The following is a 17687-nucleotide window of genomic DNA, read 5'->3' as shown; positions in this document are numbered from 1 at the left end:
GCCGCCGGTGGGGGTGGGGGGGGGGTGGTGGGGGGTTACACCCCGAGGTGCTGCTCTCACGCACCTTCTTTTCCTTTGCACCCCCCCCCTAGATCTGGTGCCAGGGACAGAGTATGGCATTGGGATTTCAGCCGTGATGGACAGCCAGCAGAGCGTGCCAGCAACCATGAATGCAAGAACGGGTGAGTTTGGCCCCACCGCATGCCTCAAGCACAGCTGGGGCTCAGATATCCCCACGGCACAGTCCATGCATGGGGATGAAGGTCCACACCAACCCTCTCCCACAGAGCTTGACAGCCCCCGGGACCTCCTGGTGACAGCCTCCACTGAGACATCCATCTCACTGGCCTGGACCAAAGCCACAGGTCCCATCGACCACTACCGCATCACCTTCACCCCTGCCTCGGGGATGGCCTCTGAAGTGACAGTGCCCCAGGATCAGTCACAGCTCACCCTCTCGGAGCTGGAGCCTGGGACAGAGTACACCATCTCCATCATTGCCGAGAGGGGACGACAGCAGAGCCTGGAGGCCACTGTGGATGCCTTCACAGGTAGAGAAAAACAAGTTGGGATGGGGCCAAGGGCACAGACCACCACCCCATGCTGGCAATTCCACCAGCCCACTGCCAAAAGTCTTGAGGTGGCAATGGGGATGAGAGCTGGGGGAAAAGCTTCCATGTAGGAGGAGGTATATTGACCTCAGAAAGAGGACGGCCCTACCAGTGTGAGGGCACTGCCCCCTTCACCAGCAACACCAAGTACACTTGCTTGACTGGAGGCTCCCATAAGGACAAAGCAGGGATGGAGGAATGGACAGCCCATGCTGTCCTCTGTAGTCAGGGTGGCCTGTGTGTCCATAAGAAGGAGAAATGAAGCCTTGAGGGACCTCACAAGGACCTCTGGGTGAAAAGCCTGCAGTCAAAAGCCTAGACAACACATACCATCTGTAGTGGGACAGCCCCATCACCCACCATACAGGTCTGGGATGGAAGACGTTTGCAGGCAGAGCTGAGAAAAGCACCATTTTTCCCCTCATGGTTCTGCCTCTTGATCCCAGCACCGTTTTGGATCAATGGAGGGCCTAGAGCTCCAGCTGTGCCACCTCTGTTGGGTATTTCCCATACTAGCGCTGGGAACAAGATGGAGGCCAGGGGTGTGCCTGCTTGAAGTTGCATCTTCCCTCTCCATCTTGCAGGGGTCCGGCCCATCACACAACTCTACTTCTCCCAGCTGACATCCTCCAGTGTGAATGTCACATGGAGTGACCCATCCCCACCAGCAGACCGCCTCATCCTCACCTACAGCCCCCGGGACAAGGAGGAAGCACAGCAGGTCACACTTGATGGCACCCGCAGGCACACCAACCTGATGGACTTGCAGCCAGCCACCGAGTACCTGGTGTCACTGGTGGCCATGCACGGAACCATCAGCTCCGAGCCTGTTGTTGGCTCCATCACAACAGGTACCCTGGGACCTCACGTGATGGGCAGGGGACCCTGCTGGGAGGGCAGGCAGGGGGATAGGGAGCAGACCTGCCTCCCACAGCTTTTTTTTCTGCTCCATCTTACCAGGCATCGATGCACCAAAGGACCTCAGGGTGGGCAATGTCACCCAGGAGTCCATGAAGGTCTACTGGAGCCCTCCCATTGCTGCCTTTGACCACTATAGAATATCCTACCGTGCCGCTGAAGGTAACGGGTCAGAACACTTTTGCTCATGCCATGAGCTTGTAGGTGCCAACCCTCCTTTCATCTGCTCACACAAGCAAGCTGCCAGGTCATCCATCACCTGAGGCAGCATCCCACTGCCCTGGGCAAAGCCACCAATAGCTGGGATTACCAAGAGACTGCAGGGACAGAGGGAAGTGTCTTGGTAATCCACTGGAAAGGGACCACTACAGCCAAGGGCCACCTCAGCACTGAGGGGCAGAGGAAGTCACCCCTTGCAAAGTGCCCTCCTTCGGAATAATTCACTCAGGGCCCAATCGTGAAATCCCATCTCCCTCACCTGCTTCCCCAGCTCATCTCCCTTGGTCCCAGTTTTGCCTATGATGTTGAAAAGGCTGAGCCAGCAGACTGATGGGCACGCAGGCACGCACCTGCAGGCACAAGACCCAACTACCCTGCAGAGTGCTTGAGGCATTGCCCTCCCCTCCCAAGCACCTCTTGTACCCCAGGGACAGGGCCAGCCATGATGTCAAAGCTCTTGGCTCCGTCCCCACAGGGAGGACAGACAGCACTGCCATCGCCAGCGATGCCACAGAGTACACGCTCCACCAGCTGCAGCCTGCCACCAAGTACGAGATCGGGGTGAAGAGTGTGCGGGGCCGGGAGGAGAGTGAGGTGGCCTCCATCACTGTGCACACAGGTGGGAAGGAGCTCGTGATGAGAAACAGCAATTAAACAGTGCCAGGTCAGCCCCAGGCAGGCCTGGCAGCCCATTTGCACCAGCAAACAGGCAGCTAAGAGTAAGCTGGACCTCACACCAGCCTGATGCGAGCTTGAGATGATAAGCAAGGCTCACAAAGGCTCTGTGTGGACTTCTGAAGTATGGTTAAGCAAAACTTTTCCCAAATATGCATGGGTAGTCATGGAGGGGCATGATAAATCTATGTACCAGGCATGGAGAAGCCAGAGATATGATGTTAAGCAACCATGACAACCTTTCCTAAAGGGAGTACAGACTTCCAGAAATAATCTGTGGGGAAGCCCTGACACAAACAGCATCTGCCGCAAGAATAAAACTCTCTGCTATTCCCAGACTCCTCAAAATCTAATAAAAAAACCCCAAACCCTAACATCCCAGGCTGTGCTTCAGTAAAACAGTGGAAGAGCCTCCAAGTAGCAGAATAGCACAAGCTATGACATCTCTGCTCTCTAGCTAGGGCAGCAATAACTCATCTACAGGCAGATGTGCCTGGGCAGCAAGGCAGGACCATAAGTGATGGGCCACAAGAAGCCCTTCCAGTTCATAGCCCAGGCTCTTAACATCTCTGACTCTCCGAATCTGTCCCCCATGCAGCCATGGATGTCCCCTTGGAGGTCACAGCCACCAACATCACCCCCACTGAGGCACTGCTCCAGTGGAACCCACCACTGTCGGATGTGGAGAGCTATGTCCTCGTCCTCACCCGCCACGCAGGTACGCTGGGGCTCCATTTCAGCTGACCTCTACCTCTTCTCTTCGGGAGGGCAGCAGCTGGTGTGCAGCAGGGCTGTACCCCATCCCCAGACACCAGCTCCTCCCTTGCAGGTCCCATGGCAGGTGCTTTCCACTGCCCCCTTGGAGCATCTGAGCATGGTAGTCCACACAGTAGGGGACTGGGACCCTCCCGCTTTGCTAACTGGCCCACCAGCAGCAGCCCAGGGACGAGCAAGTACCCATCCCACAGAAACTTGGTGTGTGGTGAACTTGGTGAAACCCACACATGAAGGGAAATAAAGTAACAGGCAGATATAAGGACTGGGAAAAATAAGACCATCTTTCAGGCTGAACACCACCACTACAGCTCAGGTGCTGCACAGTAATGGTGTTTCAGCAATGCAAGTGCTTTTGTTCATGAACTCATAGACACACTTTGGAGAACCACCTTGAACATCTACCCTAACTTATCTCTTTCTGCTTACAGTTGCAGGAGAAACAATTCTCGTGGATGGAGTTAACCAGGAGTACCAGCTGACCAACCTCCTACCCAGTACCACCTATACAGTCTCTATGTATGCCACCCATGGGCCTCTCACCAGTCTGACCATCAGCACCAGCTTCACAACTCGTACGTACAACCATCTCCCCCCACTGTCTGTTACGTGCTCTCAGCCGTACATCCACCCCACCAAGAGCAGCCACCAAGGCTGAGCCAAGGCCCTTGTCACATACATGTGGGTGTAGAAATAGCCGTGATCCAAAAGGACACCCAAATACCAGTTTTGAGCACAACAAGAAGCATCAACCATCATTTTCACTCTCTCAATATCCATCCATCCCTTTCTTTGATTTCCCCTGGATGTGGTATCCCAAGAAGACCCTTGACCAGGTCTTCTTCTTGCCCAACACCATAGTCCAGAAGAGCACTACAACCCATTTTGTTTACAAGAAGCTTGACAGGCATCATAGAACATGAATTTCAGAACCATTACCCATCAGAGAGCATGCAGGTAGAGGAAGACTTATAGAGGGTTTGCAGAGCTCTGTTCCAGGCTGGGGGTATTGATGAGGACTGGAAACTGAGAGTGAGAATGGACTCTGGGCTATAGCTCAGGGTTGCAAGGTTGAATTTCAGGTGCACTGAGTTGGGATGCAGGGCTGGGGTGGTTGTATGTGAGAACTTGCACTTCCCTGGGTCTCTATCCGTCCTTGCAGTTTTGGATCCTCCAACAAATCTGACTGCCAGTGAAGTCACTCGACGGAGTGCCCTGCTTTCCTGGGTGCCTCCCATGGGAGACATGGAGAACTACATCATGACCTACAGATCCATGGATGGCAGCTGGAAGGTGAGTCCTCACAAAAAAAGAGGGTTATTAAGTCAGGGAATAACATAATTGTAAAGAAATGAGCAGGAGAAACCCAACAAAACAAAAGAACAATGATCATTAGGTCAGGGAGAGACCAGAAGGGCAGACGCTACTTTCTGCATAAGCAATATTTTAGATAAACAATTGGGAAAAGAAGGAAAAGTTTGCCTAGGGCAAAATATGCCCAGGTCTGGGCAAAGAGGGAATACCTGCAAAGTTTGGAGAAACAGGGGAAATTCACAACTTGTGAAACTCGAGCAAGCGGAGGCAGGAGAAAATCATCCCACAGACAGAGATGCTAAAAATGCCATTTGCCCTTCTTGCAGAAAGGAAGATAGGTACAGACAGCTAATTAATCCTGCAATACAATATATCTGATTATTTAATGAGTGTGTCCGTATCTGCCTGTCTGGAAGAGCTGCTACAAATGCTATCAGAAATACGTCACCACAGTCTCATTTCCTTTGCTGGTGTGACTGGCTTGCAGTGGCCAGAGGATAATAGCTTTGCAGAAGGGGTTTGATAATCTGTGTGACACTGGCTGACAACCAGAAAAATTAATGTGACAGGAACTGATGAAGTCGAAACCAGTTGATAACCAGGTTTGGCCAGCTCTACTCCTTGCAATGCTTGGGCAATCAGTCATGCCCTGTATTGAGGGCACGCAGATCCCAACAGAGTTGGTAAACAGAGCACACAGACTGCAAATATTCAAGTCTCCTATGATCAAACTAGCTAGCTTTCTCCTACTAAAGCCATCCCAAAAGGTTGAATATATTCCTTGACCTCACAATGATTTAGTTCAGGGGTGTAAGCAGTCATGCAACACTCCTTGGCCAGGCACTAAGAGCTGCAGTAGTTTGTGGCTTCCCTTCCCTCCTCACTTGCTCTTTAGGCTCCCCATCGCTTTTCTCATCTGTTGCTCTTGGTGTCTACCTCCTTCTGGAACCCATGTACAGGAGCTGATTGTGGATGCTGAAGATACATGGATCCGCCTGGAGGGGCTTTCTGAGACCACAGAGTACACTGTGCGCCTGCAAGCTGCCCAAAATGCCATGCGGAGTGGCTTCATCTCCACCACCTTCACCACAGGTGAGGACTCACACCGCACCCTCTCAGCCAGGTGGGGTTTGGCCCTCATATCATGCTGGTAGACATGGACTGTTTTTATGAGCTTCTCCTCAGGCAGCATTTCACCATGATACACAGACAGGTACATTCATACCATGATGCACAGTGCTGCTTTGCTACAAAAAGTTTATGGCTGAAGGATCTGTAATAGAAACACAAGACCCAGTCTCTAGCAAGAAGCTTTGAGCTTCAGACCAGGCACCATCTACCAGACCATTTGCCTTGCCCCTGCCCCTCCTCACATATGTAAGCAAAGGAAGGAAGAACATACCACAAAAGTTAACAACATGTATGAACAGTGCTTTTGAAGTGACTGAGGAGAGACCCAGCTGGTCTCTCTGAGCTGTAGACGTGGTCTGATCTCTCACAGATATCATAGAATCATAGAATAATTTGGTTTGGAAAGGACCTTCAAAGGTCATTTAGCCCAACCCCCTTGCAATAAGCAGGGACTTCTTCAACTAGATCAGATTTCTCAGAGCTTGGCCCAATCTGACCCTGAATATTTCCAGGGATGAAATATCCCTGGAAATATCAAGCAGGTGTATCTCCACCACCATCAGTGGAGTCATAGCAGAGCCAACACGTCTGCAGGACTGTGGTCCCACTGATGTTATTTGACTGCATTATTCCTCCCACCTCTAATTCTAGAGAGGTCATGATTTCATGATCCACTAAGGTAATGGGAATGGTTTCCTTTCCAAATCAAAGGGTGGGCATCCACCACACCACAGCCACCACAACCCTCACAGACATAGTGCTTACACTTGCAAGAATGAAGCTTGCATGAAAATGTCACCTTTGCCCCTACCCTTTGCAAATGTTCACATTAGAAACCATGCTAAGCATATCGTCCCTCACACTCTTTGAAAAGGCTTGCTAGGCCAGGGCATTTAACAGACAGAATGCATGGTTCAGGGCTGAATCCAATTACGTTTCTCATGGGCTTCAAAAGCACTAAGAATCCTAAAGATAATGTCCCAGAAATTCCTCCCATGTGCGCTGCCAGTTCGATTAAGAGAGTTTTCTTTGAATCTGCTGTGGATATACTTCCCCATCCCAGTTACATCCAAAGGTAACCTGCTTTTAAGAGACAAGAGACACTATATACATCAACAACAACAACAACAAAAAAAAGCTCTTCTCTAATGCATCTGTAGCTCAAGCTTTCCTGTTATTCTTGTCTTACATGGGCATATAATGGCAGTGAAATTCAGACAGGTGATGGGAAAATGTATGTAATCTTTGAGGCTGTTCAGGAGTCAAGGATGAAACTGCATGGCGCTGGCTTCTCAGATGGGATAAAGCAGCAGAAAACAACTCACATCGGGCAAGGAGAGCACCGTTTCGTTGAACACAAATGTATGACCTCAACAGTGTTAGAGACACCATTCACAGCTGATGCAGCATACAAATACAGGTTTAATTTGTTTTTAAGATTAAGATAGGCATCAGCAAGACCAGTTTCTCCCCACTTACCCCATATATCCATGAGGCAGAAGCACCCAGGAAGGCAACAAAATCAATGGACAGCATCCCTCAGTGAAGAATCAGGGTCTGGGATTCAATTTTCTCTGGCAGGGCATCAGGGCACTTTGCAGGGAATATGGGATTGTCTTTGAGAAGACAAACAAAGGAACCAAAACAAAACCAACACACACCCTCCTCTCTCCCCTCCCCCCACCAAAAAAAAAAGAAAAAAAAACACCACAAAAAACCAAGCTTAATTTAAATTGTTTTGCTTCCTTCTGCTCACAGTACACATCCCGGGGTCCTTCCATTCCCTCTGACATATTAATAGCTCGCCCTCTTTGTTTCATGTTTGCATAAGGTTCTCAGGAGATTGTATACAAATGGGACAAAAGGAAGAAACAGATACAGTATTTATAATTTATAGTGGTTTGAAATTTCTTTCAAGGTCTCCTTGGCTCTTAAAGATATGAATATAAATTAAGAAACAAGTAATCTCCACAAGAGCTCAAGGGAGCCTGAAGTGGTTGTCTTTGAAGCAGTTTTCATTGCTGGATACTATAAAATGCAAACACTGTCTCGCCAGACCTTGTGATACAGACTGCAGAGATGGTAAAAAATAAGGGACCTTCCACATTTGGACAAAGTGATGACCTTTAAATCTTCAGGTGGTAAGGGTAGGGGGAATACACCCAAGTGGAAAATAACAGACAAGGGTCTTGTATTCTAGTCCTACATGGTATCATGCAGTGTGATAGATGCACACAGTGCATCCTTCACACCTCAATGTGTAACCAAGACAGCCTTGAAAGCCACATCTGTGTTGCCAGCTCTGCACTCATTTACTCCATCATCCATATGCGTCAACAGCAAAGAAAATTATGCATTAAATGAGAAAAAATTGAACACAGAGTTGACATCCCAATACTGCTGAGGTCTTGCAGCTAAGACTCTCTTAAACTCTGACCCCCAAATGAGACGTTTCTTCACTAGAGGACACCTTGAGCATAGCCACAAATGCCAAGCTGCCCATCTCCAGCATCTTGCACAGCCTAATTCCTGCTCAGTTTGCAAGTAACAATTAGCCCAGCACAAGTCTGCCATGATTTCCAAGGGCACGGATCAGAAGAATCCCCCTGGAATCAGTAAAGTCATAAATCTTGTTTGGAGTTGGCAATTCTGAGAGGAAAACAGGTTTCAGTATTTTCACAGCTGCCTAAATACACAGGTGACAGCTTCAATTCCAGGTTTTCAGACACGGTGCAGAAAGATGGTCCAAGAATTGACATCCTTCATCATTCATAGTGATGTTACCATGCACCTTTCCAATATAGGATGTATGGGAAAAAAAAATAATATATGCACACATTTCTTTTTTCTATTAAATTGCCTGATGTTGTTGGCAGATGTAAAGTCCCACCACCTTGCAGAACAACTTGGGGTGCAGAAGCCAAGTTAGACCTTTCATGGATCATAACCAGTAGAGCCCAAGACATGTCAAAAGGGTATTGCTCTGCTTAAATTTTGCTTTTTTTTTTTTCAATCTTGCAGGTGGCCGTGTCTTTGCTAACCCTCAGGACTGTGCCCAGCACCTGATGAACGGAGATACACTGAGTGGTGTCTACACCATCTCCATCAACGGGGAGCTCAGCCAGCGGGTGCAGGTGTACTGCGACATGACCACTGATGGAGGTGGATGGATTGTGAGTAGTCCTACACGTTGCACCCATCACAAAGTAACTGAGCCTCATCCTACCAGCAAAGCCAAGCACCACACTGCACAGGAATGACAGCGGGCTTAATATCGCATGCTTCATTTCCCACGACATAAGGAATGGCCCACGCTCCAGTAATAATAGTTACTCTTGCAGAAATGCCCTTTGATTTATTTGACATGTTTGCAGTGCTTCTGGAGAGCACAATCGGAGAGTGAAGCTGATTTATTGTTCTAGAAATGAAATTAATGGCCAGTAGCTTTCATGGGGAATGATTCACACTGCCTGCAGTAGAAGGGTGTCAGGTATCACCCCGATTGAGTCTGCATAGGAGCATTTTAGAAGCAAATGCCTGTTTGGCTTTTGAATTGCACAAACACTGCTTGTCTTGACATAGATGGACTGTCAGCTTAAGTAAATAGTGCTCTGGTGCTTTGATTTTATTTGTCTCAAATGCTTACTTACATGCACTACACAAAACCCCACTACATGTATAGCCAAAACAAAACAACAACAACAAAAAAAGAGCTTCCTCAAATGCTGATTTCTAGCATGAATGTTATTTTAGCCAGGAAATTTCCCTCCATATCACTCCACTTCAGTGCATCCCCTTGGATATCACAGAAAGAGCCAGCTGAAAGCAGAATCAGAAAACCAGAGGCACCATGCTTTGGGTAGAGCAGAAAGCTTGAAGGCTGATTCCTTCCTATTATAACATTGATTTGCCTTGAACATCATCTAACATCTCTTCAGTTTCTTCATCTGCACGTGAATTAATTGCATAGCTGCAAATAACACTAACTGGATGGGCATTGCAATTTTCTCCCCCGAAAGATGCAATAGAAGGACAAAGTATTATCTTTATTTTGTGTGTCCAAAGCCTGGTGAAGGCGTCCCTCAGCTCCTTCACACTGATTTTTCCCCTGATCTTCTTCCACTGCAGGTCTTCCAGAGGCGGCAGAATGGGCTGACCGATTTTTTCCGGAAATGGGCAGATTATCGGATTGGTTTTGGAAACCTGGAAGACGAATTTTGGCTGGGTATGACCTTCACTGGTTGTCTTTCATCAACATGTCAAACCCAAGCTCCCTGTGCACATGCTCATCCATGTCAGCTGTTGGCTCCTTGCCTTTCACCCCACTCCTGGTCTTCCTTGGAGAGTTTTCCTTCTCTTCATTCCCTCCCCTTCACATTAGAAAATCACTCATGGGCACACCACATAAAAGCACATTGTTAAGGTCAGCACCTCCCTAATTTGCTCCTCCTAGGAGAGAAGGGGTTATGCTATGAGTTTTCATGGACCAAAACCCATCATCCTCCTTTGGATGACTACAGGCAGCATTGTGGCATATGACACCTCACCTGGCCTTAGCCAGCAAGCCAGTTGCCCAAAGAAAGTAGGAAAGGCATGACTGGGAGACCCAGCACAGCTCTGAAATGGAGTGTGCTCTCCCAAAACCCAAAGACGAGCCAATGCCAGCTCTGCAGCATAAACACACTCTGGCTTATATGGGAGCTTAACAGCAATATGAGAAGCATCAGGGCTCCACAGCTGAACACCTCCAGCTTCAGCAGCATGAACCTGGACCTTGAACCCACTCTCATAGCCATGAGGAGGTGGAGCCTGAGTGGGGACAGAGAGCTCAGACCCCACCATTTCCAGGAAAGGCAAAGATCCAAAAGGATCTTTGGCTCCTTTCCATGTTCTCATTTCCAAGAGCTGTTCTACTTGCCTAGAGGTTTTTCTGTTTGCTCATAGAATGGGTCCAGGAACCAGGTCTCACTGGGTGTCTCACTGTTTGTCTCATCAGGTTTGGACAACATCCACAAGATCACGTCCCAAGGGCGCTATGAGTTGCGCATAGACATGAGGGACGGCCAGGAAGCAGCATATGCCTACTATGACAAGTTCTCCGTTGGGGACTCCCGGAGCCTGTACAAACTGCGAATTGGGGACTACAATGGCACTTCAGGTACAACCTCACTGCTAGCACATAGTAGGGGAATCCTGGGACCAGTGGGTCTGAAACTGTAAAGGAAATCCCAACAACAAAGCTTATTTGTCTGGAGCAACAAGACACAGACTAGTAGCCCTTTCCGCCTTCCTGCAGTCCCTCATGCAAACCAGGCTGATAAATCACACTAAGGACACAGGGAATTTTCCACTGGGGATTAGATACTTAATATCAGAGGCATTGCTGTTCATCTAAACAGGTCAATCGTCAGAAGTGTCATCTTGCTTGGCAATAACTGCAGCTCGCTATTGATGCTGTGCTGGAGGGTGTGTTTATCACCCTCCCACAGAAACGGAAAAACTCTGAAATCCTCTGCATCATTTCCTTGTGCAGGGGCCAAATACTGTCTAGTTTTGCAAGGACACTGTCACACCTGCTTGCTTGGTTGATGCAGCAGTGCTAGGTTTTGCCCACTGGAAAACAGTGGGTGAGGGGTGATTGATGGAGAGAGGATATGGCCATTTCTTCCCCAGATAGGGGAGAGGGGTACAGCTGCAGCTCCTTTAGCTGGGATACACATGCCCAGTGCAAGCCTCCATGATCCAGGCAAAACTTCGCCATGTACTTCATGTACTTAGCAAGGAACCCCATACCATATAAAATGCAGTAATTTTGCTATACAATATCTGGTAGTTGCTACTGGAAGAGAAGTGACAGAGATCTTGGTTGCGTGCAACACAGCACTTGCTCTGACCTTAAGTCTCAGGGCAAAAGGGACCCAACCTATTTCCAAAAATGCCAGTAACAGTGCTTCAGACATCACTTCCTCCCCTTCCCTCCGCAAGCTCTTCTACAAACTGTCCAACCAAGGAGCTTCTACTCCACATTGAACAGAGAGAGCCAAGACTCGCCAAATGGTTCATTGATGAGAGGTTTCCTAGCAAACCGCTCGGTGGCTGGACTGCACACAGCTAGCATGGGTCCATTTCATATTTTCTTAGGGACCATCAAGGATATATTAAAAATGTCTTCCGTAAGTACATCACTCAATTGTAACAATAACCATATTTCACTTCAAGTCTTCTTTCACCCAAAAGCAGCTGTCTTGTTCCCTAGTAAGGAGGTGAGAGGAGGCTGGTGGGTTTGGTGTAAAATATCACACACCTTCCAAAATCCTCTTCTCCTTATCCAAAAGGAGAAAAGAATGCCAAGCGTCTTGGTTCAAGAGGCAAATTCTCGATCTCTTTTAGGAGAAAAATTTCCCTTGGGCTAACAGGAGGCAAGGAGATTGAAAGCATCCCGAGGTAGATACAGGTTTCAGGAAATCAGGGATGCCCAAATCTAGGTTTTAATTCAGGTCTGAAGCACTGAAATTCAGATTGAAACCCATATAGCATTATCTGCCAAGCCCAAGCATGATCTAAGATTTGTTATGGTCTGTACTGATCCTAAACCAACAGCAGAGGACCTCAGATGAACAACTCTGAGCAATTCCAGTTAATATTATTCCAGACCATCAGCTGCTTGAGCTGTTGATTGGCAGGCTGCCACATATACCAGAACATCCTGATGTCATTGTGAAAAGACCGGATGACTTGGGCTCCATCACATCCAACGTCACATCTTTCCACAGGGGACTCCCTCACCTATCACCAGGGTCGCCCCTTCTCCACCAAGGACAGGGACAATGACGTTGCTGTGACCAACTGTGCCATGTCCTACAAAGGGGCCTGGTGGTACAAGAATTGCCACCGCACCAACCTCAATGGCAAGTACGGAGAGTCCCGGCACAGTCAGGTAAGGGCAGAGCTGGGCTGAAAGTCTTCAGCATTTCTTCTAGGGGTGAGACCAAGCACAACAGCAAGCCTAGGCTAGAGCTAGGGCTGCATGGTCAGCGCTCCAGCGTTAGGGGCACTGGTGGGGTGGCCCCACACCATCTGGAACAAAGGGAACTACCTTCAAGACATTTAGGCTGATGCTTCATGCTTCACACTGGTTGCCATGGTCATTTACTGTGGCACCTTGTTACATGATATTAAAAAAAAAAAAAAAGCATTAAATTTGACCAGGAGCCTTTGAACACTGGGAAAAAACAATCTAGCCATAGCAGCAGCAACGTTTCTTGCTCCTGCTGTAGCAAGTTCTTCCTTCTGGCTTTTCTATGGCCATCAAGTTCGTTTCCTTCCTATCCCACTCTAGTTTCTTGTTGGGATCTTTCTTTACCCTGTGCCTTTCTCTCCCTCCTGCCAGGGGATTAACTGGTACCATTGGAAAGGCCACGAGTTCTCTATCCCCTTTGTGGAAATGAAGATGCGACCTTACAACCACCGTAACATCTCTGGGAGGAAGCGACGATCCCTTCAGCTCTGAGACAGCTGAACCCCCTCCTGCCTCCCACCACCTGACCTTTTCTGTCATTTGTTTGTATTTTATAATATGAAAAGGGGGGGAAATTTACTACTCGTCTGAGATAGCAACCTGCCCCTCGTGAGTGGTGGAGGGAACCATGGCACAAGCAAAAGCTGTGGGAAAGGAAAGACCTCATTGCTTTGCATCTTTCCCAGAGAAATACCAAATTTCCAGTCTCCCTACCCCAGTACTCTGACCCTTAACATAAGAAGATAGACAGAGAAAGAGACAGACAGATTTTTTGATATTTTTTTAAAAGACACAGAAATCCCCAGCAAACCCTGTTAGAAATGTTTGTCATGCGGCTTGTGGCAGAAAACCTTCCCCACAGGGACTTTGCTGCAGCCTTTTGCACCCCAGTCATGGCCAGGGACACCCATCCTCTTCCTGCCTCCTTGTCCCCTCCTGGCAGGGAGATCGCAAGCCTCATACCATCCTGTAGACACCAACTCTTCCACTAGGCAGAGGCCTGTCTCTCCTTCTGGCCTGGTCATCCCTCCCCTACTTGCAGGCACTGTAGACATGGAAACAAAGCGAGGATGAGCCAAGGCAAGGCTCATTCTGTCCCCAGTTTTCACACATCACACTAGGAGGGTTTGGTGAATATCTGCATATGCAGGCAAACTTTAGAAAGCCCACATCTCACATGTTGGCCCCACCACAGCCAAAGTCATCCTCATGTACATGGAGCATAGGGAAACAAGAGCTGCTCCACTGGCACCAACCTGCATCATCCACTCCTCTGAGCTGAACTCATCCCACTTCAGATGCATGACATCTGCCTGGGTTACACTGGGCTTTATGAAGAAGAAAAGAGTCAAATTAGAGCACTTGCAGTCTTGAAGTCTAGCATCCATTTCCTCTGCTATTTCTACATTTCACCATGCTGTCTATCACTGAAGTCAGTGATCACAGACCAGTCAGTGGTCTCAGAGAAGAAACAGCAACCAAAAGAGCTATCACACAACTGCATCCCAGCCTGAAGCCAGCAGCTGGCATAGTCCAGGTGCTCTTCTTCAGGGACCTCCATGCACACAGGGAAAGATGATGATGCAGCCAAGGGAAGACAAGCGCAAGCTAAGAAGTGCCCATTCTCTTCCCTCTCCCCAAACCATCCCTCTTTGCCACCATCACAAGAAAGACACAAATCTCAGTGCCTTGGTATCACCACCTCTTTAATGGGAAATCAACTGTTTCCCCTTCTGGAAGGAATGCTTGGTCTATTCAGATTGTGGAGCACTTCAAGAGTTCGCTCTTTCCATCCCTAACTTCTCCTGTCCTAAGAAGTTGGACCCTTTGCATAGCTCTGGCTGCACTCTGTTGTCATTGACACCACCTCCACATAGCCCAAATGACAACTGCGCTGGAGTCATCCCTCTGCCAAGGACTCTGATCAATGCTGGGCATTGTCACTGGCCTGGTCTCAGAGCGGGAACCCATCCCCACATCCAAGGACAATGCAGCTCATCACTGGGTTCACAGCCAAGGGAGCAACACGAATGCTAAACACTGCTTTTTGATTTTATCACACTGAAGCTGCTTTGTCTCAAGAAACATCTTCCAGATGGCAACATAAAGGCATCTTTGCAGTAGCTTATAATTCAGGCCAGTGTCTCTTTCATGGCCATGCTCCTGGATTTTCTGACGTTACTCACCACGGCTGCAGAGCTGAAAAAGAGCATTAAGGGGGAAACGCAGCATCCTGGACTATGCCATGTACTGGCACATGAAATCATAGCTAACTCCAAAGTCAGGATTAAATACAGGGTGCAGCCTTTCAAGTGGTCATCTTACAAGCTGCAGTCTGACCAGGAGGAAGAATGTCATAGCTCAGCAACATCTCATATGTAAATGAGACATCTCTTCTCACTTTCCATCAGCATCAAGTCAGTCAACAAGTCAACCACTTGAGGAACAAGTCAGGCTACAGATGATGGGATCTCTTGCAGGACCTGGCCAGTGTCACACATGGCAGCATCTTAGGCCTCCTGAGCAGCCTGTCCTGTTTTATATCCAAAAGCCAACAAGAAGCAACAGAATCAGTAAAAACTAAGAAGCATCCTAGTAGACCAGCAGAGTAATATTTTTCCTAACGTCGCTAAGAGTTTACAGGCAAGAAGCACCTTAACAGAAGTACCACAGTGTAGTGGTTATAACTAGAAGCAGAGATTGGCAGTGGATGGCATTCATCACCGGTTGCGGATAGTGCTGTTTGCTTATCTATCCAAGTGAAAGGAAGAGACATCAGTGGAAACACAGTTCATCATTTTTAATCAAGTTGAAGACAAGAAATCTCTCTTTTAAAAAGTATGAGCCAAACAGAAAATCAAAACATGCCAAGCTTTTCCAGAAGGTTCAAAAGAAGATCCTCAAAAAGGCTGATTATTCTCTAAACAGATTTACTGATGTGCATCTCTCCCTCCCTGCTCATGTCTGTCATCCCTTTTATAAGTCCTGTAACCAGGATGAAAGGGCCCAGTTGACACAACTCCCTCACTAAGTCTGAAGGATGCTCTTGGAGACAATATCCGACCTTCTGGTGCCATTATATACCAATGCAGGTCTCTGATCTCACATATGGTACCAGAGTATTGTCTTTCCATTACCTTGATGAAACAGAGTTGCTAAAATCTTTTAAAGGAAAGTCTTCTGTGTGTTATGGTTTTCTCCTGGTGACAACGTAACCCAAGCCTAGGCACACAATCAGCCAAAACAACCCACTCATTTGGGCCATTGTCCCTCGTTCACACTGTCCATAAACAAGACACAATTTTCCAGCAATTTATTTTTCATCACTGCCTGATTAATTTTTTTGGACAAAGTTTCTGCCAGAGGTTTCAAGCAAATTTATGCTCAATTTTGATGCTACGGAATGGCCAGGTGAGTAAGTACAGTTCCTCTTCAACCTGCATCACTGGCTGGGCGAGTCCATTTTCTGAATTCATTCTCCAACAGACCAAGTATGGCCCTGTTCCCTATCAGTACAGCACTGAGAATGAAGACTTGGAAACAGGCCTGAAATTCCCAGAAACTAAGCTTGGATTCTGTGCAGTGCTCATCTCAAGAGACTTTGGCTCCAGCAGCTGAACCATCACTGGGCTCTGGTGGCTCCTCTGTCACCCAGCTCGTATGGCCCAGGCTTGCCCAAAAAGAAACCTGAAGCTGTTACCCAAGCCAAACTATCCACTGCAAAATGCCAACTCCCATCACATCAGGCAGGAAAAGCATGTCAGGTCATTCACCCACTAGATGTGCCCAGGACCCTCACAGCCTTTCAAAGCTGTCTCTTACTTCTAACCCCAAAATTCTGGAAGGAAACACCAAGGGACTTTCTCATCTCTTGCCCAATTTTGATTTCACTCTATTTCCATTCCTGCCAGACCTCCAAGCTCACCTTCCCACTGCACTAAAACATAACCAAAGAAAAAAAAAAAAAAAAAAAGAGTCCTGAAAAGAAAATCTGCTTTTACTAAAGTGATCCTTAAGACAGAATTTATAAAAGAACCATTTGGGGAAGCAGAAAAGCCAAGTTCTCCCCAAAGGTATCTGGGTTTTGGCAGGAGGATAATGGAAGAGTATCTACGCAAAGGTTGGGGAAAACCCTTTGCTGCTACTCCTTATCTCTGCATTACTCCACCATGGGCATCTCAAAGCATAGTACCAACCTAAATACACTCTTGCCCCACAGCCTCTTACCTCCTTCCCAAAGTGTTGCTTACACCAGGTGAAGTGTTGGAGTGCAGAAAGCACAGCTCACTCTACTTTCATGCCTAGTGATGCAGCATGTGAAGGTTTGGGCAGTGGTGTCCCTGCACTGTGGTGGCCCCTATTGTGCAAAGGCTTAGAATGGCTTATCAAAATACAGCAGAAGCCAAAATACCTGCTTTGTCCATTACCTCCATGCCAGCACGTGCCCTTCATCCAGACCCAGAGCCTCCCTCCTGGTATGTCCCCACCACTGCACCCTGGGATGACCACATACCCCCCACCCTGTGCCCCCCCAGCAACACCCACAAGCTTTGACCTTACAAGACACTGCCAGCAAAGAGCTCTTAACCCCAAACCCCCTTTAATTCATGCTTACACCCACTAATGAAGGGCTCTGTCCTGGGGCCAAGAGAGAAGACCATCCCTGTTTCTGCCAACCAAGCACCCTGTGTGACCACCAAACCCAACCAAGCCCTTGGGGACCATTGGCACCCTCCAGGGTCACCTTCCCCCTTCCTTAAACATGGTGGCAGCAGCTCCTGGTCCCTTCCAGGGGGGAGGTTTGGGATAAGCAGGAGGGAAAGGGTCTTCCCTGGGGAGAAGCTGATGCCCAGACCCACCTCAGTATCCAGCCTGCAGCTCTCCTGGTGTCAGTGGTTTCTCAGAGGATGGTGACACAAAGACCTAAACAAACAAACAAGCAGGCCCCTGTGCACAGGTGGTGCCCTGGAACTGTGTTTATTACTTTAAAAAAAAAAAAATAAAATCCATAAATACGAAGGAAGAAC

General features: G+C 48.1%; 1 protein-coding gene across 2 annotated transcripts in view; it reads left to right on the top strand.

The window, feature by feature from the left end:
* The window catches only part of TNR (tenascin R), a 29451-nt gene extending 16261 nt beyond the window's left edge, over nt 1–13190 (top strand). Inside the window, exons 8-21 of one of the 2 annotated variants that reach the window (XM_010019923.1) lie at nt 93–182; nt 288–551; nt 1196–1462; nt 1572–1691; nt 2224–2367; nt 3022–3141; nt 3635–3772; nt 4360–4490; nt 5471–5603; nt 8664–8815; nt 9771–9867; nt 10639–10800; nt 12416–12579; nt 13033–13190. In XM_010019923.1, coding sequence (XP_010018225.1) covers nt 93–182; nt 288–551; nt 1196–1462; nt 1572–1691; nt 2224–2367; nt 3022–3141; nt 3635–3772; nt 4360–4490; nt 5471–5603; nt 8664–8815; nt 9771–9867; nt 10639–10800; nt 12416–12579; nt 13033–13152 — 2102 coding nt within the window. In that variant the 3' untranslated portion in view covers nt 13153–13190. Of the gene's footprint in view, nt 1–92; nt 183–287; nt 552–1195; nt 1463–1571; nt 1692–2223; nt 2368–3021; nt 3142–3628; nt 3773–4359; nt 4491–5470; nt 5604–8663; nt 8816–9770; nt 9868–10638; nt 10801–12415; nt 12580–13032 lie in introns of both variants that reach the window. The other variant, XM_010019922.1, reaches the window with a different exon arrangement.
* Nucleotides 13191–17687: the final 4497 nt, after the last annotated feature.

The sequence above is a fragment of the Nestor notabilis genome, unplaced genomic scaffold (assembly GCF_000696875.1).
Source record: "Nestor notabilis isolate BGI_N333 unplaced genomic scaffold, ASM69687v1 scaffold7498, whole genome shotgun sequence".
NCBI classification, from domain to species: Eukaryota; Metazoa; Chordata; class Aves; order Psittaciformes; family Psittacidae; genus Nestor; species Nestor notabilis.
Note: the sequence above shows the minus strand (reverse complement) of the source record. Positions and strands in the feature narration are given on the sequence as shown.